The sequence below is a fragment of the Paramisgurnus dabryanus genome, chromosome 20 (genome assembly GCF_030506205.2).
Source record: "Paramisgurnus dabryanus chromosome 20, PD_genome_1.1, whole genome shotgun sequence".
NCBI classification, from domain to species: domain Eukaryota; kingdom Metazoa; phylum Chordata; class Actinopteri; order Cypriniformes; family Cobitidae; genus Paramisgurnus; species Paramisgurnus dabryanus.
In genome coordinates, this window is record NC_133356.1 from 7,606,737 (window position 1) to 7,625,234 (window position 18,498).

Genomic DNA, 18,498 nt, shown 5'->3' on the forward strand with positions numbered 1-18,498 from the left:
TACAGAGTTTGGCACATGTTGCTCCACTATTGGTTGAAGAGTCTGGTTCTCCAAACCATCTTCAAGCTGACATTGAATATCTTCAGTAGTTGAGCTTTGCAATGATGTCTCAGCCTCGGTTTTATCATCAGTTGAACTTTGACATTCTGAAATGGGAACAGCACATGATGCAGAGCTGGCAGACTGACGGGCTCCCTCTCGCAGTGGGCTCAACAAATGTGGATGCTGCAAACCATCAAGTCCTTCACGTAAAATGTTAAAGTGTTTAAAAGCCACTGAGACGCTATCGGAAATCAGTATGAATTTCTCATTACTAAGACTGCTATAAGAATAGATATCGGTGAGAAAGTTTGTCACCTCCGCTGCAGAGGCTTCGGCTTGTTTTAACAGAACCAGCAGCCCATTACGGTAGATTGGATCATCACTCCTATCAACATGTTTTCTCACAAACTGGATCACCTGACTCGTGTGACCCATAAAAAAGCCTGCTTGTTTCAAGAGGAACTGCACATTCTGATCTTTATGTGCTTCAACAAATGCCTTCCAGTCTCTCTCCATCTCCTGAAGAGCAAGATAGACAAAGTCCTTAACATTAATGATGCTGCTACAGACATGCAGGAGTTGCTCCATCTCTTCTGCCCATCTCCGAATAATCTCATTTAGTTTCTGCAGAGCTTCAGTGCAATGACCAAGATCTGACACAAGTGCTACAACTGCATCTTTTAGTTGCATAATGCATGTTCTCGAGGTATCTACACCCTCAAGACTCGTTTCATCACACGCTAAAGCTGAGATGAAGCCAGCCACCTCCGCTATCTTATCAGCGTGAGCTACGAAGGCTTCAGATTGCACCTGGAGGGTTTTCATATTCATATCATCCTCTACCTCCTCCTGGAAGATACGGCAAACAATGTGCACCATCTGCTCCAAAGGAGATACGTCTGTGACAAATATGTCTAAGACCTGAAACAGGGTGGCGTTTACAACAGCCTTATTGAGTTTATAGATTTGTTCCAATAAAGAAGCACATGTGTTGTTCATAAGCTCTTGATCTGGCTGATCAGCACGGTGTTTTGTTTGTTGTGATAGCTCGGACCAGCGCTGTAGGACCAGCTTGCAATTGGCAGCCACTTCCAACTGAATTTCTCTCTGAGAAGCATTTGCTACCATCATACTGTGAAGCACCAAATCACGAAGCAGAAGGTCAAAATCACTGTTTTTAACAGAAGCGGGGGCAGACAGCAGCCTTTGCAACTTGTTCCGTATTTCGGTGTAGTATCCACACGAACCGGTGGTGGCCGGCTCGCAGTAACTCTTGAGTGTGGTTACAATATCATTCACAGTTGAATCCACCTTGTTTAAGATGTATTGCTTTGCACCCTGTGCTTCCTCACTGTTTGGATGTTTTATGGTTGTGTACATGGCAGTGTGAAGCATGGAAACACATTTCCTGAGGGTCTCTAGGGAAGCTTTCAAATGCTTCTGCGGTCTGTCGTCACGCAGTTCCTGTATTCGTTCAAGTACGGAGCTGTGAAGGAGCAGCATTGCCTTTGAGAAGATTTGAAACGCTTTCAATAAAGATGAAATGTTTTCAGCAGCTCCCACTTGAGTAAGACAATGCAAGAGCCAATCAGCAGCCACGGTGATCTTTCTTACAGCTGCGTCATCCTCCGCCAAAAGAATCTTTAAAAACATCAGAACAAAGCAAACAATTTAGAGCCCATTACGCACCATCGTTTTCAGCCAATACTGGGAAAGTTTTATGCGTTTTGGCGTTTGTTTACGCTTCAATGCATTTTCAGAAGTTTCAAAGTACATGTATTCGAAACGCTTTGTCACCTCTGTGTAAACAAAAAATAAGGCGAATCTGTGATAACAGTCATGTCATGCTTATGTGTAAATGTAGTCTATAGGAACGCGTGAATACTCCCCAAAAAATAATGGTGGCGTACAGGAGTGTTTGTGTTGCACAAGATATAGTGTTTATTAAAGGGACAGTAAGTAGGATTTTAAGTGTTTTATTAATCAAAATCAATGTCTTTATTCATAAATAGATCCTCTTTGGTGTCAAATGACCTCTGCCAATGATCTGACTTTTCTTTGTAAGCTCAGAATTTCCTCTCTTTACTTACATTGAGCGGGTTAAGTCCAAGGAGGCTTCCATGTCGTTCCGCCATATTGTGAATTATAATAGCAAAGAGGGACAAAAAGCACTAGCTTACCAACGCGTTTCCACAACGCGTTTTCATTCAGAACACGTGAACTAGCTGAAACGGACAAGGAGATCAGTGAGTACAAAACAGCTACTGGAGTTGCAACATGCATTTGAAAAAAAGCGAGGCGCTAGAGAGCACTATTCGTTTGAATGCAAAATACAATTTCACCACTAGATGGGAAAAATCCTACTTACTGTCCCTTTAACAAATCTCCAATAAATTGTACAAATCTTTGGTATTTATAAATTCAGTCACTTTTAGTAAAAAAAACATTGTCTGTCAAAACAAAACTGCTCAACGCTTTTTCCTTCTTAAAGGAATAGTCTACTCATTTTCAATATTAAAATATGTTATTACCTTAACTAAGAAGAGTTGATACATCCCTCTATCCTCTATCACTTCTAACTTTATCTCTGAGTGGTACCATTGAATGAATGGGGCTAAGCTAAATGCTATCGAAGTGTCGCAGCGCGCCCCAGCGCTTACGTGCACGCACTAAGATGATAGAGGGATGTATCAACTCTTCTTAGTTAAGGTAATAACATTTTAATATTGAAAATGAGTAGACTATTCCTTTAATAGTTTTGGAGAATGTGTGTGTTTAGGCAGGCAGTGTTTCTTTACAAAGTAATATATTGCCATCTACTGGCCTGACACGCATAATACAGCGTTTTTTGTGGATCCGTGTAAACTTGGATCTTTTTGACAGCGTTGCTGTGTGGACATGACATTTTTTTTAAATGCAAAGGAGAAACTTTTTCGTAAATGTAGAATAATTTCAGTTATATACATGCATTTACATTATAAAGATTACATCATCTTTATCCCTAATTTCAGCATGCAGTTATTTTCCTTCACAACACAAATTACTTTTACCTTTACTACAGTTAACAGCACATTTTGAGTTGCTTCAATGAGTTCCTCTCTGTGATCCATGACCTCTGGTTGAATGCTGAGCTTTTGGGTGGCCAGGAGCACATGCTGACCCGACACAGTCAGGGATTCCACGAGTGGACTCATCTCCATCTTTAGTATATTATCTTCTGTATCTGCCATTAACCTGAACACAAGGATATGAGAAGTAACATGACCCTACAAGCATCTACAACAACTTACTGTATATAAAAAGTTTTTGAAATTTGTTATATTTAGATTTTTAAGACAAATATAAATGTAACTGACCTGGTTGCCACAGCCGCCATATTTTTGCTAGCCTTGCTCACTGTTGTAGCAGCTGCTTCCAGTTGGGTGAACTGGTCTTGGTTTGTTAACTGGTCCTGGTGGGTATACTTGATTAGCTCTGTTTCACTTCCACACAACAGGATGAGCTGACACAGGTGGGTAGAGAGAGGAACCACCACCTGCTTGATTGCACCTGTTCTTATCAAGCCGTCTTCTAGAAGAGATGCCATTGCTCAAAAAAAGGAGATGTCATGAAGGCATCTTACCTGTTATTTACTTTTCTAATTTCTTGATTGTTGATATGACATTTTTTTACATATTGAAATTTACTAAATAACTTAAAAATGTATGATATAAGCAGTTGTTTCTTTGCGAAGACCTATATTAATATGAGGTAAATACCTGGTGTTGTAGCAGCTCCTTGCATCTATGTGCACTGTTACAATGTAGCCAGTAATAAATAATGCAGAACATTGACTGTGAGCATCACTGTCAGGTCTCAGATGTCACATGATGGCAACCATCCCAAACGCTTATTTTAGGTCATAGTGAAAATAATATTTCGTTTTAAGTCAACAGCATTATAATGAAAGATTACTGTGCAGTTCTTTATATGTGCTTGATGAATGTATCGGTTCATTTAATCTTAACGGAAGTAGGCTAATACACTGTAGGTGTGTTCGACCTCATCGTGCATTTTTTTCAATTATGCTTTAATAAAATATACAGAACAATACAATATATGGAAAATAGTACACAATATCGTGGGTTACATTACATAAACATAAAATATAAAGAAATTTAAGCTGGCTTAAAGAATTGACACCATTGTAGAGTCTTACAAGCAAAAGTGTTTTCTGAGTTTCTCAAGGACATTAAATATATATCAAGATCTTTCTTAAAGATGAAAAAAGAAACAGTTTTCATTGAGAATTTGCATTTGTGAATATAACATTTAGCAAGGAGAAGCAGCAAATTAAGAATAATTTTAAAGTGATAAGGGTCTAATTTTATAGTTAAGTACTTTTTTGGTTTAAACAGAAATTAAAAAAAAAATATTTTGACAAAATTTGAAAAGTCAACCCAAAATATTTCACAGTATATTCATTCCCGAAATAAATGAATGATTGGTCTCATCAGCCTGATGACAAAAGGTGCACAAGGGGGAAATATTATTATTGAATTTAGCGAAGTTATAATTAACTGGGTAGCAATTGTGAATAATTTTAAAAGTCTCAAAAAAAAAAAAAAAAATCTCAAAAACTTTATTAGGTAAAAATTTTGTTTTCTGACGGAGCCAGAAATCTTTCCATACTATATCAGATATCTGATCTCTGTTAAGAATTGAGCGATTTGTTTTGTTTGATAAACTACTGAAAAGATTTTGATCAACAAATAGATTAGTGATGTCAAATATAAATGAAGAGCATAAATCTTTTTTTTTTTTTTTTTATGAAGAGCATAAATCATGCAGACAGATTGGCGTATATGACATCAAAGTAGCGCGATTTGAAATTCTCGCGAGATTGGCAACGCGAAGTTTTTTATTTATATTATATTTATTTCTTTTTTTTTAAGCTATAACCAACAAAACAACACAGATTTTATATCCAGGGGAAAAGGTAAAACAAAATAAATGAAAACAATACTCATAGACACATTACTTTTGAACCATTTTAAGATAAAGGTGACCAGACCTCCCCGTTTTCCGGGGACAGTGCCGTTTTTTGGTGTTCTGTCCCCGGAAATGTCCCCGTTTTACAGCACGTCCAAAACATCCAGCAAATACACTAAAAAACCCGATCAACATAGCGTTTGTAGTACCAGACCGGAACAATCATGTAATGATTATTTTTACCAGCAGAGGGGGCCGCGAGCTACACAGATTACTTGCGCATGCACGCGAATGATTAAGCAATCAAGAATTTACTACGAGACACATGAGAAAGTGTCATTATCATCAAACAAGTTAGATAAGATATGAAAACAGTTAACGTTATCGAGGGTTAAGGTACTAACTACTTATGTTAAATTAAAGTAATAAACCAATGAAGTGAACTGATCACAGTGTGGTACCGGCAATTTGTTTGGTGAAGGCTAAGCTAAATATGTTTACTTTTGCATTATTCCTTCTGTTCTTCACGTTTACAATGCTATCAGCTGAAGTAGTGCATTAGAAGTCATTTTTAAAGAGGTATGTCTCTGTGCATTATATAAAAAAAAGAGAAAAATTTGATTTAGGCTACAGAAATAGTTCAATTAATTGAATTAGAAACACTGCAAAAATGACTTTGGTATTTGTATTTTTCTCTTGTTTTAAGTACAAACATGAAAAAATTCAACATTAACTCAACATGCATTTTCTTGATAGGCAAAATTACCTAAGAAAACAAGTCTAGTTTTTAGACCAAAATATCAAATTTGCGCTTAAACCAAGCTAAATAAATAAATAAATAAATAAATAAATAAATAAATATCTATATATATCTATATATATCTATATATATATATATATATATATATCTATATATATATATATATATCTATATATATCTATATATATATCTATATATATATATATATATATATATATATCTATATATATATATATATATATATATATATATATATATATATATATATATATATATATATATATGCCAAAACTTAATTCAAGAAAAAAAAAAAAATCAAGAAAAAGATTGTTTGCATGTTTTAAGCACAAATTCACATCAATTTATTTTTTTTGTCTTAAAACTAGATTTTTCTTAGGGGTTTTTGCTTATCAAGAAAATGCATCTTCATTTAATAATTTTTTGATATTTGTACTGAAAACAAGACAAAAATACTATTAAGTAAGAAGTAAGTCATTTTTTGTAGTGAACCCACAACAATAAAAAGAAGAAAACTTTCAAAAAACGTTTTGTCCCCATTTTTTAATTCATAGATAACAACAAATGAGATTTTAATGATATTTTGACCATTTAAGTATAAAATGTCCCCGGTTTTCATTTAAAAAAAAACTGGTCACCCTAAGATAAAGCATAAACAGATTTAATAGCTTTTCACTTTTGAACTACTATCAGCAACCATTATATTTGTAGTGTAACTATGGTAAAACAAACGGTAACCCGTCCGCCAAAAAAGATGGTTAAACTATTTCTTACCTTCCATTATCGGTGCATTACATAAATATAATCACCCACACAATTTTCATTGATTCTACATTTAACTGCACAAACAAAATTGAACAAAAAAAATGCACAATAACATTTCTTTTATATTCGAAGACGCCATTTATCGAATTAAGCACGCGCCGTGAGCACATATCACGTGACAACTACTGTTTAAATGTTTGTTGTTGCGTTGTTTCATATACTAATAAAACATACTATGCCATAAACTAACATTCTGTTCATTAGTAATTCATTAGTAAAAGTAATGATCGTTTCACCCAAAAAGAAGACTGCACCCAGGAAAAGAAACATTGTAAAGAAAGTTTGTGATACCAGCCACTTTATCTAGCGATTTATTCTAAAATCCACTAGAGGGCCCTCGTGCTACAGGAATCACTACATACTGTATGTTTGGGTGGCACCGGAGAAAAATGAGACAAAACATCTGTTTTTGAGTTTTAATTTTAAAAAGGCAGTTTCAGTAGATAAATATACAGCTTGAGCTTGTACAACAAACATATTTCTTAATACATTTATAAAACTGAAATTCAGTGACAGTAGTATATTCTAAAATAATCAAAATAGGTGATAATTGTAACATTTGACACTCACAGTTGTTACACTTAAAATGTCAAGTAAGTGTCACATCTATGAAGGAAACTGGTGTTGGGATTGGGAAGGGGGCATGAAATGACTTTGCCATGCCAGTGGTGATAACTAATCAATCAAACAATGCAAGGAAGTCTTTGGGAAAGTTCTACAGAGTAGTAAGATGATCCAAAATCCCATTATTTGTCTGGTGATTGTTTAGTAGCCTGCAAAGAAATGTTTTACTTTGAACAAACCCTCTAAAATAAAAGGTAGATGCAAGTTTAGCTTAGTAAGATCCAAAATGTTGACGTAAACCAAGATTTTCCCTAAAGTCCTAAAATATGGGTTTGTGCCCAATGAAGTAATGAACATTCCCACCTATATTTAGACCATTACATACCGCACAGTTAAAACCTGCGAAGACTGGGTCCATGCGGTCTGAACCTTACGAAACGTGGTGTCATGGGATTTGTATAAAGTAAAAGACATGCATGGTGGTACAAATGTTTCTGACATCTTGAAGTCAATATATTCAGAAAGCAATGAAGTTAATACAGTAATTTAAAATTTTTAACAGATTAGGACAGAAATTGATGCATTGGGAACTGTTTGGATTATGAAAAGTGATGTCATCCTAACATGTGCTCATATGGGAGGGGCTGAAAACGAAGAATTGTTTCAATGGTGGAGTGAATTATTACATTATACTGAAAGATTACATAGACTAAAAATGACTTTTTTTCTTTAAAAATAACCTGCATCTATTCCAGTGCTGTTAAAATCCTCTAAGCTGTGATTTAAATATTTAAAGAAGATGAAAATGATGGCAGCTAATGAGCAGTTATGATCAGGAATATTTTAAGTCGTTTAATAAAAGTTTGGGATTACTGGTTTCTACAGCATTCGATAATTCAGAGTTTGCTTTGTATTCTCTGAAAATTAATTTGAGAACATAAAAAGACTTCATCTGAAAACCAACTTCATTTTTCTGATGTGCACAAAAAAAAAAACATCATCAGCTCGGTGTGTGAGTGTGTGTTTCAGTCATCAGTGCGTTAAAAACCTCTTGAAGCTCTTCGAATACATCTTATAAAAAATAAAAGATTTTTGCTTTTCAACAGCGCCCTGAGGGTTTGAATTGTCTGCTAGTATTGACACAATATCCACATCCTTTCCAGGAAGTCTCTTTATTCCTCGCGTTCCATCTCTTCATACCCTTTGGCAAGAGGCATTTCCCACTGGGATCAATGGAATTCCACAGCAAGTCTTTCTTTTTTTGGCAGGTCACACTGTCACCTCAAGCGTTAGCTACATCACCATCCACAAGAAAAGTGTCAAACCTCCGAAAAATCTGGAGAATATTTTTTCTTCCACATATGGAAGGCTGGAGGGTCGGGTCTTAGGAGATAGCCGTGATGAAGTTAGCAGCTTACTGGATTGTTCGAAACCCGATCCAAGCTATCATCGGCTCTTCTGGACCCAATTCAAGCTCTCATTGACTCTTCTGGACCCAATCCCAGCTTTCATCACTGTCCTTCCTGTTCTTTTCCGCCTCGATGATCTCTCTGTAATGTCTTCTGAAGAACCCCATCTAGAAAATGGAAAGATTTGGAGTTTGTCAGCATAATGACTGGACGTGATCGAGCAAAGTGGACAGATATACAGACACTGCCTCACTGATACACTGCAAAAAATGATTTTCAAAAAAAAAAAATCTTAGTATTTTTGTCTTGTTTTCAGTAAAAATATCTAAATTTCTTAAAGGAATATTCCATTTTATTAAAAGAACAATCCAGATAATTTACTCACCACCATGTCAACCAAAATGTTGATGTCTTTCTTTGTTCAGTCGAGAAGAAATTATGTTTTTTGAGGAAAACATTGCAGGATTTTTCTCATTTTAATGGACTTTAATAGAGCCCAACATTTAATACTTAACTCAACACTAAACAGTTTTTTTCAACGGAGTTTCAAAGGACTCTAAATGATCCCAAACGAGGCATAAGGGTCTTATCTAGCAAAACGATTGTCATTTTTGACAAGAAAAATTAAAAATATACACTTTTAAAGCACAACTTCTCGTTTAAATCCGGTCGTGATGCGCCAACGTGACCCCACGCAATACGTCATGACGTCAAGAGGTCACAGAGGACGAACGCGAAACTCCGTCCCAGTGTTTACAAGTGTTGAGAACGAGGACCGTTCCTATGTTGTTGTATGTCAACTGATACTAATTAATGTCTTTGTGTCAGTTTATTGTTTACAATGGTCCGCAAATGTGCGTTTTATATATGTAACACGTGACCTCCCTACGTCACTACGCATTTACGTTAGGTCGCGCTGGACCGGATTTAGACGAGAAGTTGTGCTTTAAAAGTGTATATTTGTTATTTTTATTGTCAAAAATGACAATCGTTTTGCTAGATAAGACCCTAATGCCTCGTTTGGGATCATTTAGAGTCCTTTGAAACTCCGTTGAAAAAAACTGTTAAGTGTTGAGTTAAGTATTAATTGTTGGTGACTATTAAAGTCCATTAAAATGAGAAAAATCCTGCAATGTTTTCCTCAAAAAACATTATTTCATCCTGACTGAACAAAGAAAGACATCAACATTTTGGATGACATTGTGGTGAGTAAATTATCTGGATTTTTCTTTTAAGAAAATGGAATATTCCTTTAAATTAAGATGCTTTTTCTTGATGAGCAAAACGACCCAAGAAAATAAGTCTAGTTTTTAGACCAAAAATATCAAATTTAAGTGATTTTGTGCATAAAACCAGCAAAAACATCTGCCAACGGGGTAAGCAAATTTTTCTTGATTTTTTTGTGTATTTAGTGTTTAAGAAAAAATTTCAAGATTTTTTTGCTTACCCTATTGGCAGATTTTTCTGCTTGTTTTATGCACCAAACCACTTAAATGTGATATTTTTGGTCTAAAAACTAGACTTATTTTCTTGGGTCATTTTGCTCAATAAGAAACAGCATCTTAATTTAAGAATTTGTAGATATTTTTACTGAAAACAAGAAAAAAATACTAAGTATATTTTCTTGAAAATCATTTTTGCAGTGTAACACCTAGATCAATATCCAGAAACAATTTAAATTATGTTTAGATAATTATTTAGGTGACCTTTCATAAAAAAATCTAAATTTCACACGCAATGGTGTAGTTGAGGATTTTACTTCAAAAAAAGTACTTTAAATCTCTCAAAACACAGCTTTATTGTATAGATGAAAAGTAAACAAAAAATATTATATATTATTTGTTAAATTATTGAAAATATATTGAAAGTACATTTTTCTTCCAATTATGCTTTCAATTTTGGGGTCACATAGACCCCAATGGCCAGTAGTATAAACAGAAAACGAGAAAAATGAAAGGCAAAGGATACAGTAACTTTTGATTGGCACAAATGTAATGTAATCTTCATGTCAGAGAAATGTTTGAGAGTAAAAAGCCACCTTTGTCAAGAATAAGATCATTGTTTTTCAATCACATAATAATACATTATCATTAGCAGCGTTTCTAATGGTCAGCGTTAACTAACGGTCAGCATTAACTAACATTCAATTACTTTGAACTATGAGCATCCTGATGGAGAACAAGTCTAAATGTTGTAACGCTCGATTCATCACAGGTTGTGAAAAGTTTTCAGGAATTGCATAAACAGAGGGACATGCGAGCAAATAAACACAGACAGTGCTACTGTAAACTGTGTCAGTACAGGAAATATAGTAAATATTCTTCTTCCTGTGTCTCTAAACGTTTGTCTTCGACTGAATGCTGTTTATTGATTCAGACCTGGACTCTCTTCAGGCATTTCCTGACACTGAGGGAGCGACACATGTGCGGATCTTGTTCGAGAGGCTTATTTTGGCAGTTTTAGGATTCTTGGGAATGAGCGAAAAGTATCCTTACATCAACATTCCAGAGTTTGCTGTAGTATTCCCAATGGAAAGAATCGGAGTGGAAAAGAAAAGCGGGCTTTGTTTGAGAGGCGCCGAAATCGTTTTGATTCAATTTCATGTGTACTTGCTATACGTGTAAATGACCGTCAGCTCTGTTTTGTTCTCTTTATGGTCGGTGTGGGCTGGGCTACAGATCTCTATTGGACCCCTTAGGCTGTCTGTCCAAGAAAAGCAACAGTAGTGCGTATAAGAGCTTGTTATAGACCTACAGTACAGAATTTGTGATGCATAAAAACACTTCCGTAGTTAAATCTTTCACACCATTGATAAGTTATCTCGTCAATTAAAGAGCACCTATTTCATTGCTAAAAAACAATGTTATTTTGTGTATTTGGTATAAAATAATATGTTTGTGTGGTTTATGGTTAAAAAAATATATATTTTAAACATACCATACATTTTTGTAGCTCAAGATTTCACTCTCTCCCATAACGCATGGATTTAAAAAGCTCTGTGTAACCTGATTGGCCAGCTAATCTGTACATGTGATTGGCCTGAATTCCTCTGACGTTAGCTGGAAATGTGACGCTCCTTACCATGTTTGAAAGATTCACTCACAATGCAATGCTAACAAGGGTTAATTTACAGGCTGTGAGTCCAAAGCAAGGGGAATTATGATAATGTCGGTCTTTACTACATCATTAATCCCAGGAAGTAAACTGTTGCCTACAATCCGTGTGTTTGTTGTAGTTCAAGAAAAAAGATTTTCGTTGCAGACGATAACTTGCATCGTCATTTATTTTGGGGTTTGTAACTTTTGCAAATCGTTAACATGTCCTAAAACACACTTACGCACAAAAGAAAATGAAAAATTGTGAATCGGACAATAGGTGCTCTTTAAGAGAAAACGCTTCCCTGCCAATGATGAGTTTTTACGGCAATCTGTATTTCCGCTATTATACACCAGGTGGCGCTCTTACCTAACTTATAAAACACTGAAACCTCCACTGATCAAAAAACAGTAAAAACTCTGTGTATGATTTTTGAAAATCAAATCGCTCTGAGTTTGATCTCTAACAAAAGTCCTTTACAAAATGAAATGATCTCAGCTTAAATTTAAAATTTGGTATTTTTGAAGAAACCCACTCATATTTGAGAGGTGATAAAAGAGAACAAATGAAGATATGATGAAAGTTTTTTGTTTGAAAGCAGATGGTTTTCTTTCATTTGATATATTTTATGTTTATATATTTAAAGAAGAACATTTTCTGGAAGGCATTAAACTTTTGTGAAAATCATAAAAAATGCTAGCTGGCAAAAAACCTCTGGCAGAGAAACAGTTAACAATGGATGCAGTATTTATTTTGAAAAGCTGCCCGCCAGCATTTTTTTGTAATTTTCACAAAAGTTTCACAAAATGCATTCCAGAAAAAATGTTCTTCTAAAAATATATAAACATACAAATATATCAAATGAAAGAACAGACCCTCTGCTTTCAAACAAACAATAAACAAACAAAATGGGAAAAAAAACGCTTTATCCTATCTATATTTTTTTCTCTGCTTATAAACTCTTAAATATGGGTATTTTTCTTTAAAAATTAAAAAAATTTATAGCAAAAAGCTGAAATAACTGAATTTTTGAGAAGGAATTTTGTTAGAGATCAGATTCAGAACGATTATCAAAACATACACAGAGTTCAGTTTTTTTTTTAAATAAATTGGGTAAGTGTGCCATCTAGTGAATAATCGTGGTATTACAGATTAACATAAAACCTCATCAGGAACACGTTTTTTATGCAAATGTTTTCTCTTAAGTAAGCAATAAGGTACGAGAGGCTGTGCTGTATCGTGAATAAGTAACGGCTGAAGGACGTTGTTAGGCACGACGCGAATCGCTTTTATTAAACGATTACCACACACTATTAAAGTAAAAAAAATATTAGTGCAACTTTCATGAAGTTAAATCAATAAAAAGCATTCCTTCAGCTAGAAAAAATTATCCCTGACCATGAACAAAAATGTGTTCCGATGTGTAATATGAACATGAAAGCTCAAATAAAAACAACAAACCGATATGCATGGTTGCTAAGGGTGTTGCTAAGGATGCAGTGATAAACAGAACCGTTGGGTGAAGCGGTCATAGCCGTGTTTATCGTTCATAAAGCACACCTATTGACCAATCAGAATCAAGGATTGGAACTAACCGTTTTATAATTGACGAGATAACTCGTCAATGATGGGGAAAGCGAGGGAATGATTGATTTTAAACGATCAATACATCAAAGTTTTAATGTGATTTGTAATTGACGTGCATTTACTCAAGTAGGATCTACAGAAAGATCAAATAAAAATCATTTGCTTTTTGGTAACCCCTTAAACCAGAGATAAAGTAAATAAGAATGTCCTTAAGCGTAACCCAAAACCAAAAATCTAATTTTGTTCCAGGATCAACATCTTTGTGCTTTCGAGACATCAGATCTGATGCTTTACCTTCCAGAGCAGCACAGCGAGCAGAAGGAAGATGAGGATCCCGATCAGCAGGCTGATGGCAATGATCCATCCCACCACATAACCTCTGGGTTCCTGACTGTGGAGAGCCTCAAACAACAGCTGGAAGACAACACAACCACAGTTAACACACACACACACACACACACACACACACACACAGACAGACACACAATATTCACCAGAGGCCATCATAACCGCATACAGTCAAATAAACATATGAAAGACCTACTATCCTACACTTCTAAAAATAAAGGATTACTCCACTTTCATAAAAAACAGATAATTTACTCACCTCCATGTCATCCAGGATGTTGATGTCTTACTTTGTTCAGCCGAGAAGAAATTAAGTTTTTTGAGGAAAACATTCCAGGATTTTTCTACATATATGTTGGACCTCAACAGTTTGCATTTTCAATGTGACATCAAAGGGCTCTAAACGATGCATAAGGGTCTCATCTAGCGAAACCATCGTCATTTTCACCAAAAAATAAACAATATGTACTTTTAAACCACAAATCGTCTTGCACTAAACCTTACGTTTGTGTAATCACATCGAACGGTCACACGTGAAATGCACATTTGTGGATCATTCCACACACAACAACATCGATCTTCTTTCTCCACACCTGTAAACACTGGAGCAGTAGTTTTGCATACGTCATGCGTGACCTTTTGATGTGATTACGCAATACGTAAGGTCGCGCTGGTGCATCATACAGCTAGTGCAAGACGAGAAGTTGTGGTTTAAAAGTACATATTTTTTTGGCGCTTTTTTCATTTATTTATTTGATATACTTATTTCTCTAGATAAGACCCTTATGCCTCGGTTGGGATCGTTTTGAGCCCTTTGAAGCTGAATTGAAACTGTAAACTGTTGAGGGACAATAAAGTCCACTATATGGAGAGAAATGTTTTTCTTAAAAGAACATAAACCTCTTGGATGACATGGGGGTGAGTAAATTATCAGATTTTTTATGAAAGTGGAATAATCCTTTAAAACATTCTTCACAGTGATGCCATTGAAAAACATTTCTGATTTCTCAAATTAAAAATGTGTCTATTTCAGAAGCATTTCTTCTGTGAAACAGAAAGGTTCTTCAGATGTTAAAGGTTCTTTATGGAACCAATCAGTCAAAATTGGTTCCTCTTTAGCACAACGAGGACAACCGTCAATGCTAGTTGAATGCCTCTTGTATCACTCTGCAGTCACTTTTTTAAATTTAAATAATTTTACTGCATTATCTTATTATTACATGTCCACTTATTTATTTATTTGCCAAGCAGATGTGTCATCATGGATAATAAGGATAATTGACAGTCAGTTTTTATTATAGCATATTAAAGGGACATTCCACTTTTTTTTGAAAATATGCTAATTTTCCAGCTCCCCTAGAGTTAAACATTTGATTTTTACTGTTTTGGAATCTATTCAGCTGATCTCCGGGTCTGGCGGTACCACTTTTAGCATAGCTTAGCATAATCTATTGAATCTGATTAGACCATTAGCATTGCGCCTAAAAAACCCTTAAAGAGTTTCGATATTTTTCCTATTTAAAACTTGAAGTTTTAAAAGTTGTGATTTTCTAGGCCGGTATGACTAGGAACTAAACTCTCATTCTGGCGTAATAATCAAGGACTTTGCTGATGTAACATGGCTGCAGAAGGCGCAATGATATTACGCTGTGCCCGAAAAGTCCCCTGCTATTGAAAGTTACTAAGGGGACTATTTTCGTCCGCTGCGTAATATCATTGCGCCTCCTACAGCTATATTATGAAGCAAAATTAAATATATAGACCAAAACACTTTTTTAAACATTATTTTCTACTGTAAAGTTGGGCATTTTAACATGGGGGTCTATGGGAATTGACTCCTTTTTGGAGCCGGCCTCTAGTGGCCAGTCGATGAATTGCAGTTTAAATCACTTCTGTATTGGCTTCATCACAGACATCCAAAGGTTGCCCCTTGATTTAGACCCAAACAATAATAGCAAATAAAATTAAGCAGCCTGTACTGTCACTTTCTGTAGGTTCATGTGTCTGTGAACATTAGAGAAATGAAACAGTGGCTCATATGGTATTGATGGGCAATGCCCCAGTTTGCCCCAGGGACTGTCTTCATAAACGTAATAATGAAATGCTCTGAGACAATGCTGAACTGATGTATTTCCTAAGTGCTTGGGGGCGAGACGAGGCCGCAAACTTATTTAACATTTCCATTAGGAATTAACCCTGAATCAGGTCGGCTGGATATAACTGGGTCAGAAACCCAATAAGCTGAAAGCAGTTTTAAGGGAGATGTCTTGGCAGCTGACACTCAATTTGGCCAAAACGCAGACGAATCAATCGGCACACCAGGGTCTGGGTTAATGTGAGTGTCCCTGAACACAGCTGAAGGGTAAAAAAAACTCAACTTCTATATTAAGTGCAGATGATGAACTCAGATTCATGTGAAATGTACATCAAAGATTAATGCTGCACTGATTGTTTAAAATCTAAACAGATTATTGTCCACACATTGATCTTTTTAAAGTTTTAATCTTGCAATGAGAAACTGAGAATTCTGCAAAGAAATCTGATAATGATTACTGAGTTACAGTAATGCAACAAATATGCCTGGAAAGATACAGTGGAGTGCAAACCTCTGAGACCACATTGATAAACCAGAATGACTTTGCACAATTACTAGATACAGTAAATAATTAAATGTCAGCTCACATACCTGTATGACCATTGTACTGTTATTTGATTCTATAAAAGGTCAAATTTTCAATGTTTTCAGTGAAATGATCTTTTAAGAAATATTCTCAGATCCAGATGGAGAACATGAACATCAGGTTTAGATGCATGTAACACATGTAGGGGTGTTTTCCCGGACAGAGATTAGCTTAAGCCAGGACTAGGCCTTAGTTTAATTAGGACATATAACTAGTTTTAAAAAACATGCCTTACTAAAAACATTACATGTGTGCATTTTAAGACAAAACAAAGGGCCCTGATGTATTTTAAGATATGTCAGTGCAAGTTGTTTTCAGTTTGGACAGCTCTTACACTTATTTTAGTCAAGGACTGGTCTTATCCCTGTCCGGGAAACCGCCCCATTAAGGAGTACATGTCATATAATAGACTAGACTTTCACTTGTGGTCTCAGGCTTATAAGCACACACATATATATATATATATATATATATATATATATATATATATATATATATATATATATATATACGATGAGCTCAGATGCAAAAGCCCCAAAACGCTACCTCCATCAAAAATGAGATAATATTAACCGAATGCTCTCGGCACATATTATACATTATATATTATACGGCCGAACCCGCTAAAGCCATGTCAATTTCGCAGCAAAGTCCTCTAAGTGCATGTAAGAAAAATTGGATGAACAACGGTTGGCAAAATGACTGATGATCACATTCAAACTTGGGTTCCTTGTGAGTACCCAAATACAACCCGAACGTGACGGCCACATGCATCACAGCGCCCCCTAATGTGTGCTTCAGGTTCTTCATTTTTCCTTTCTGACCATCATCATTTGCAATGTTTCTAGTTGCATCAGTGATTTTGCAATTGTTTACTATGTCTTTTTTAAGAAGTAGAGGTTTTTGCCAAAAAAGTTTGCATATATTTAGGGGTTTTTGCTGTGAAATACAGTCAAATTTATTAAATACCAACGAAATGACTAAAGTAATATTTGTGAAAATAAGGCATTTCAAACTAATTTCATTTGAACCTAAACATAAGAGCCTGATTAAAAAATGCTCATTTACAAGAAAACTTGTCAGAAGCACTTGTAGGGTTTTGCATCTGAGCTCCTCATATATATCCGGTTATCTGTTTTAAGTGGATTGAATAGTTAATGTCTTACAGAAATCTCCTCAGGCAGTCCATTGGACACCTCTATGGCTCTGTTGTCCAGCTGGACGTGACCTCGTATCACAAACTGGATCACAGAGGAGCTGTCCTGCAAACCGCACACAAAGACAGATGCACATACATTAAAACACACAGCTACTCTTTATAGAAAACCTTTGACCTTTTGATCTTACTTAAGATAGCAGTCAACATATTAAGTCTTAAGTGTAGTCTTTTAAATCTCTATTTTTATATATTTCTATTTCTATTAAATAAGATTATATAAAAGATTAGATGAAATTGAAACAGCCCTGTTAACATGACTTACCCTTTGTAATATTTCAGTGTTCAGTAGCATTTTCACATCAATACTTGTGGTTTCTTCTTTAGCTTGAGAGCTCAGACCGCATGAAATCGTCAAACAGGCTCTGCCAGGCCGGTCACAATCCTGTGGACACCACAAAATCACAATTAGAGATACAGAGCGATTTTATATGTTTTGAGAGAGTCAATTGCATATATAAATGCAACAGTCTTAACTAGGGGTGGGCCGATCCAATACTTGGGATCGGGTATCAGGGCCAATCCGAACCTTTTTTGCAGCATCGGGTATCGGACTAACAGGACCGATCTCAATCCGATACTGTGCGTTACTCAAGGTTGTTACTATTGTATGCTATAGAAAAGGTAGACTATTATAAAAGTACCATAAACGGTTTTATACCCTATATTCAAAATATTCCATATATATTCGAAAGCTTTATGCGAAAAAAAAAAAATGCATATATGAAGATATTTAAAGTCACAAAAACTAAATGGTGTGGTGCTTGGGGAGTTAATGCACTGGAGTAGTAATAAATTAAATGCATCTTTTAAACATCGTATGGGTATCGGCCGATAATCAGAATTCAGGTCTCGAAATTGGATCGGTATGGAAAAAGTAGTATCAACCCACCCCCAGTCTTGATGCTGCGTTCACACCAAGCACGAATAGGGCGTCAAATTTGCGTCTACCGCGTCTATTTTGCCGCCTAAACATTTTGA

The 18,498-nt window shown here is 35.5% G+C and overlaps 1 protein-coding gene across 2 annotated transcripts in view; it reads right to left on the minus strand.

Annotated features, from left to right (window-relative positions):
• Positions 1–7,018: 7,018 nt before the first annotated feature.
• Positions 7,019–18,498, minus strand: part of itga9 (integrin, alpha 9) — a 108,284-nt gene continuing 96,804 nt past the window's right edge. Inside the window, exons 25-28 of one of the 2 annotated variants that reach the window (XM_065296196.2) lie at positions 17,783–17,902; positions 17,468–17,563; positions 13,567–13,686; positions 7,019–8,756 (exon numbers count right to left, since the gene is read on the minus strand). In XM_065296196.2, coding sequence (XP_065152268.1) covers positions 8,658–8,756; positions 13,567–13,686; positions 17,468–17,563; positions 17,783–17,902 — 435 coding nt within the window. In that variant the 3' untranslated portion in view covers positions 7,019–8,657. Of the gene's footprint in view, positions 8,757–13,566; positions 13,687–17,467; positions 17,564–17,781; positions 17,903–18,498 lie in introns of those variants that run through there. The other variant, XM_073812838.1, reaches the window with a different exon arrangement.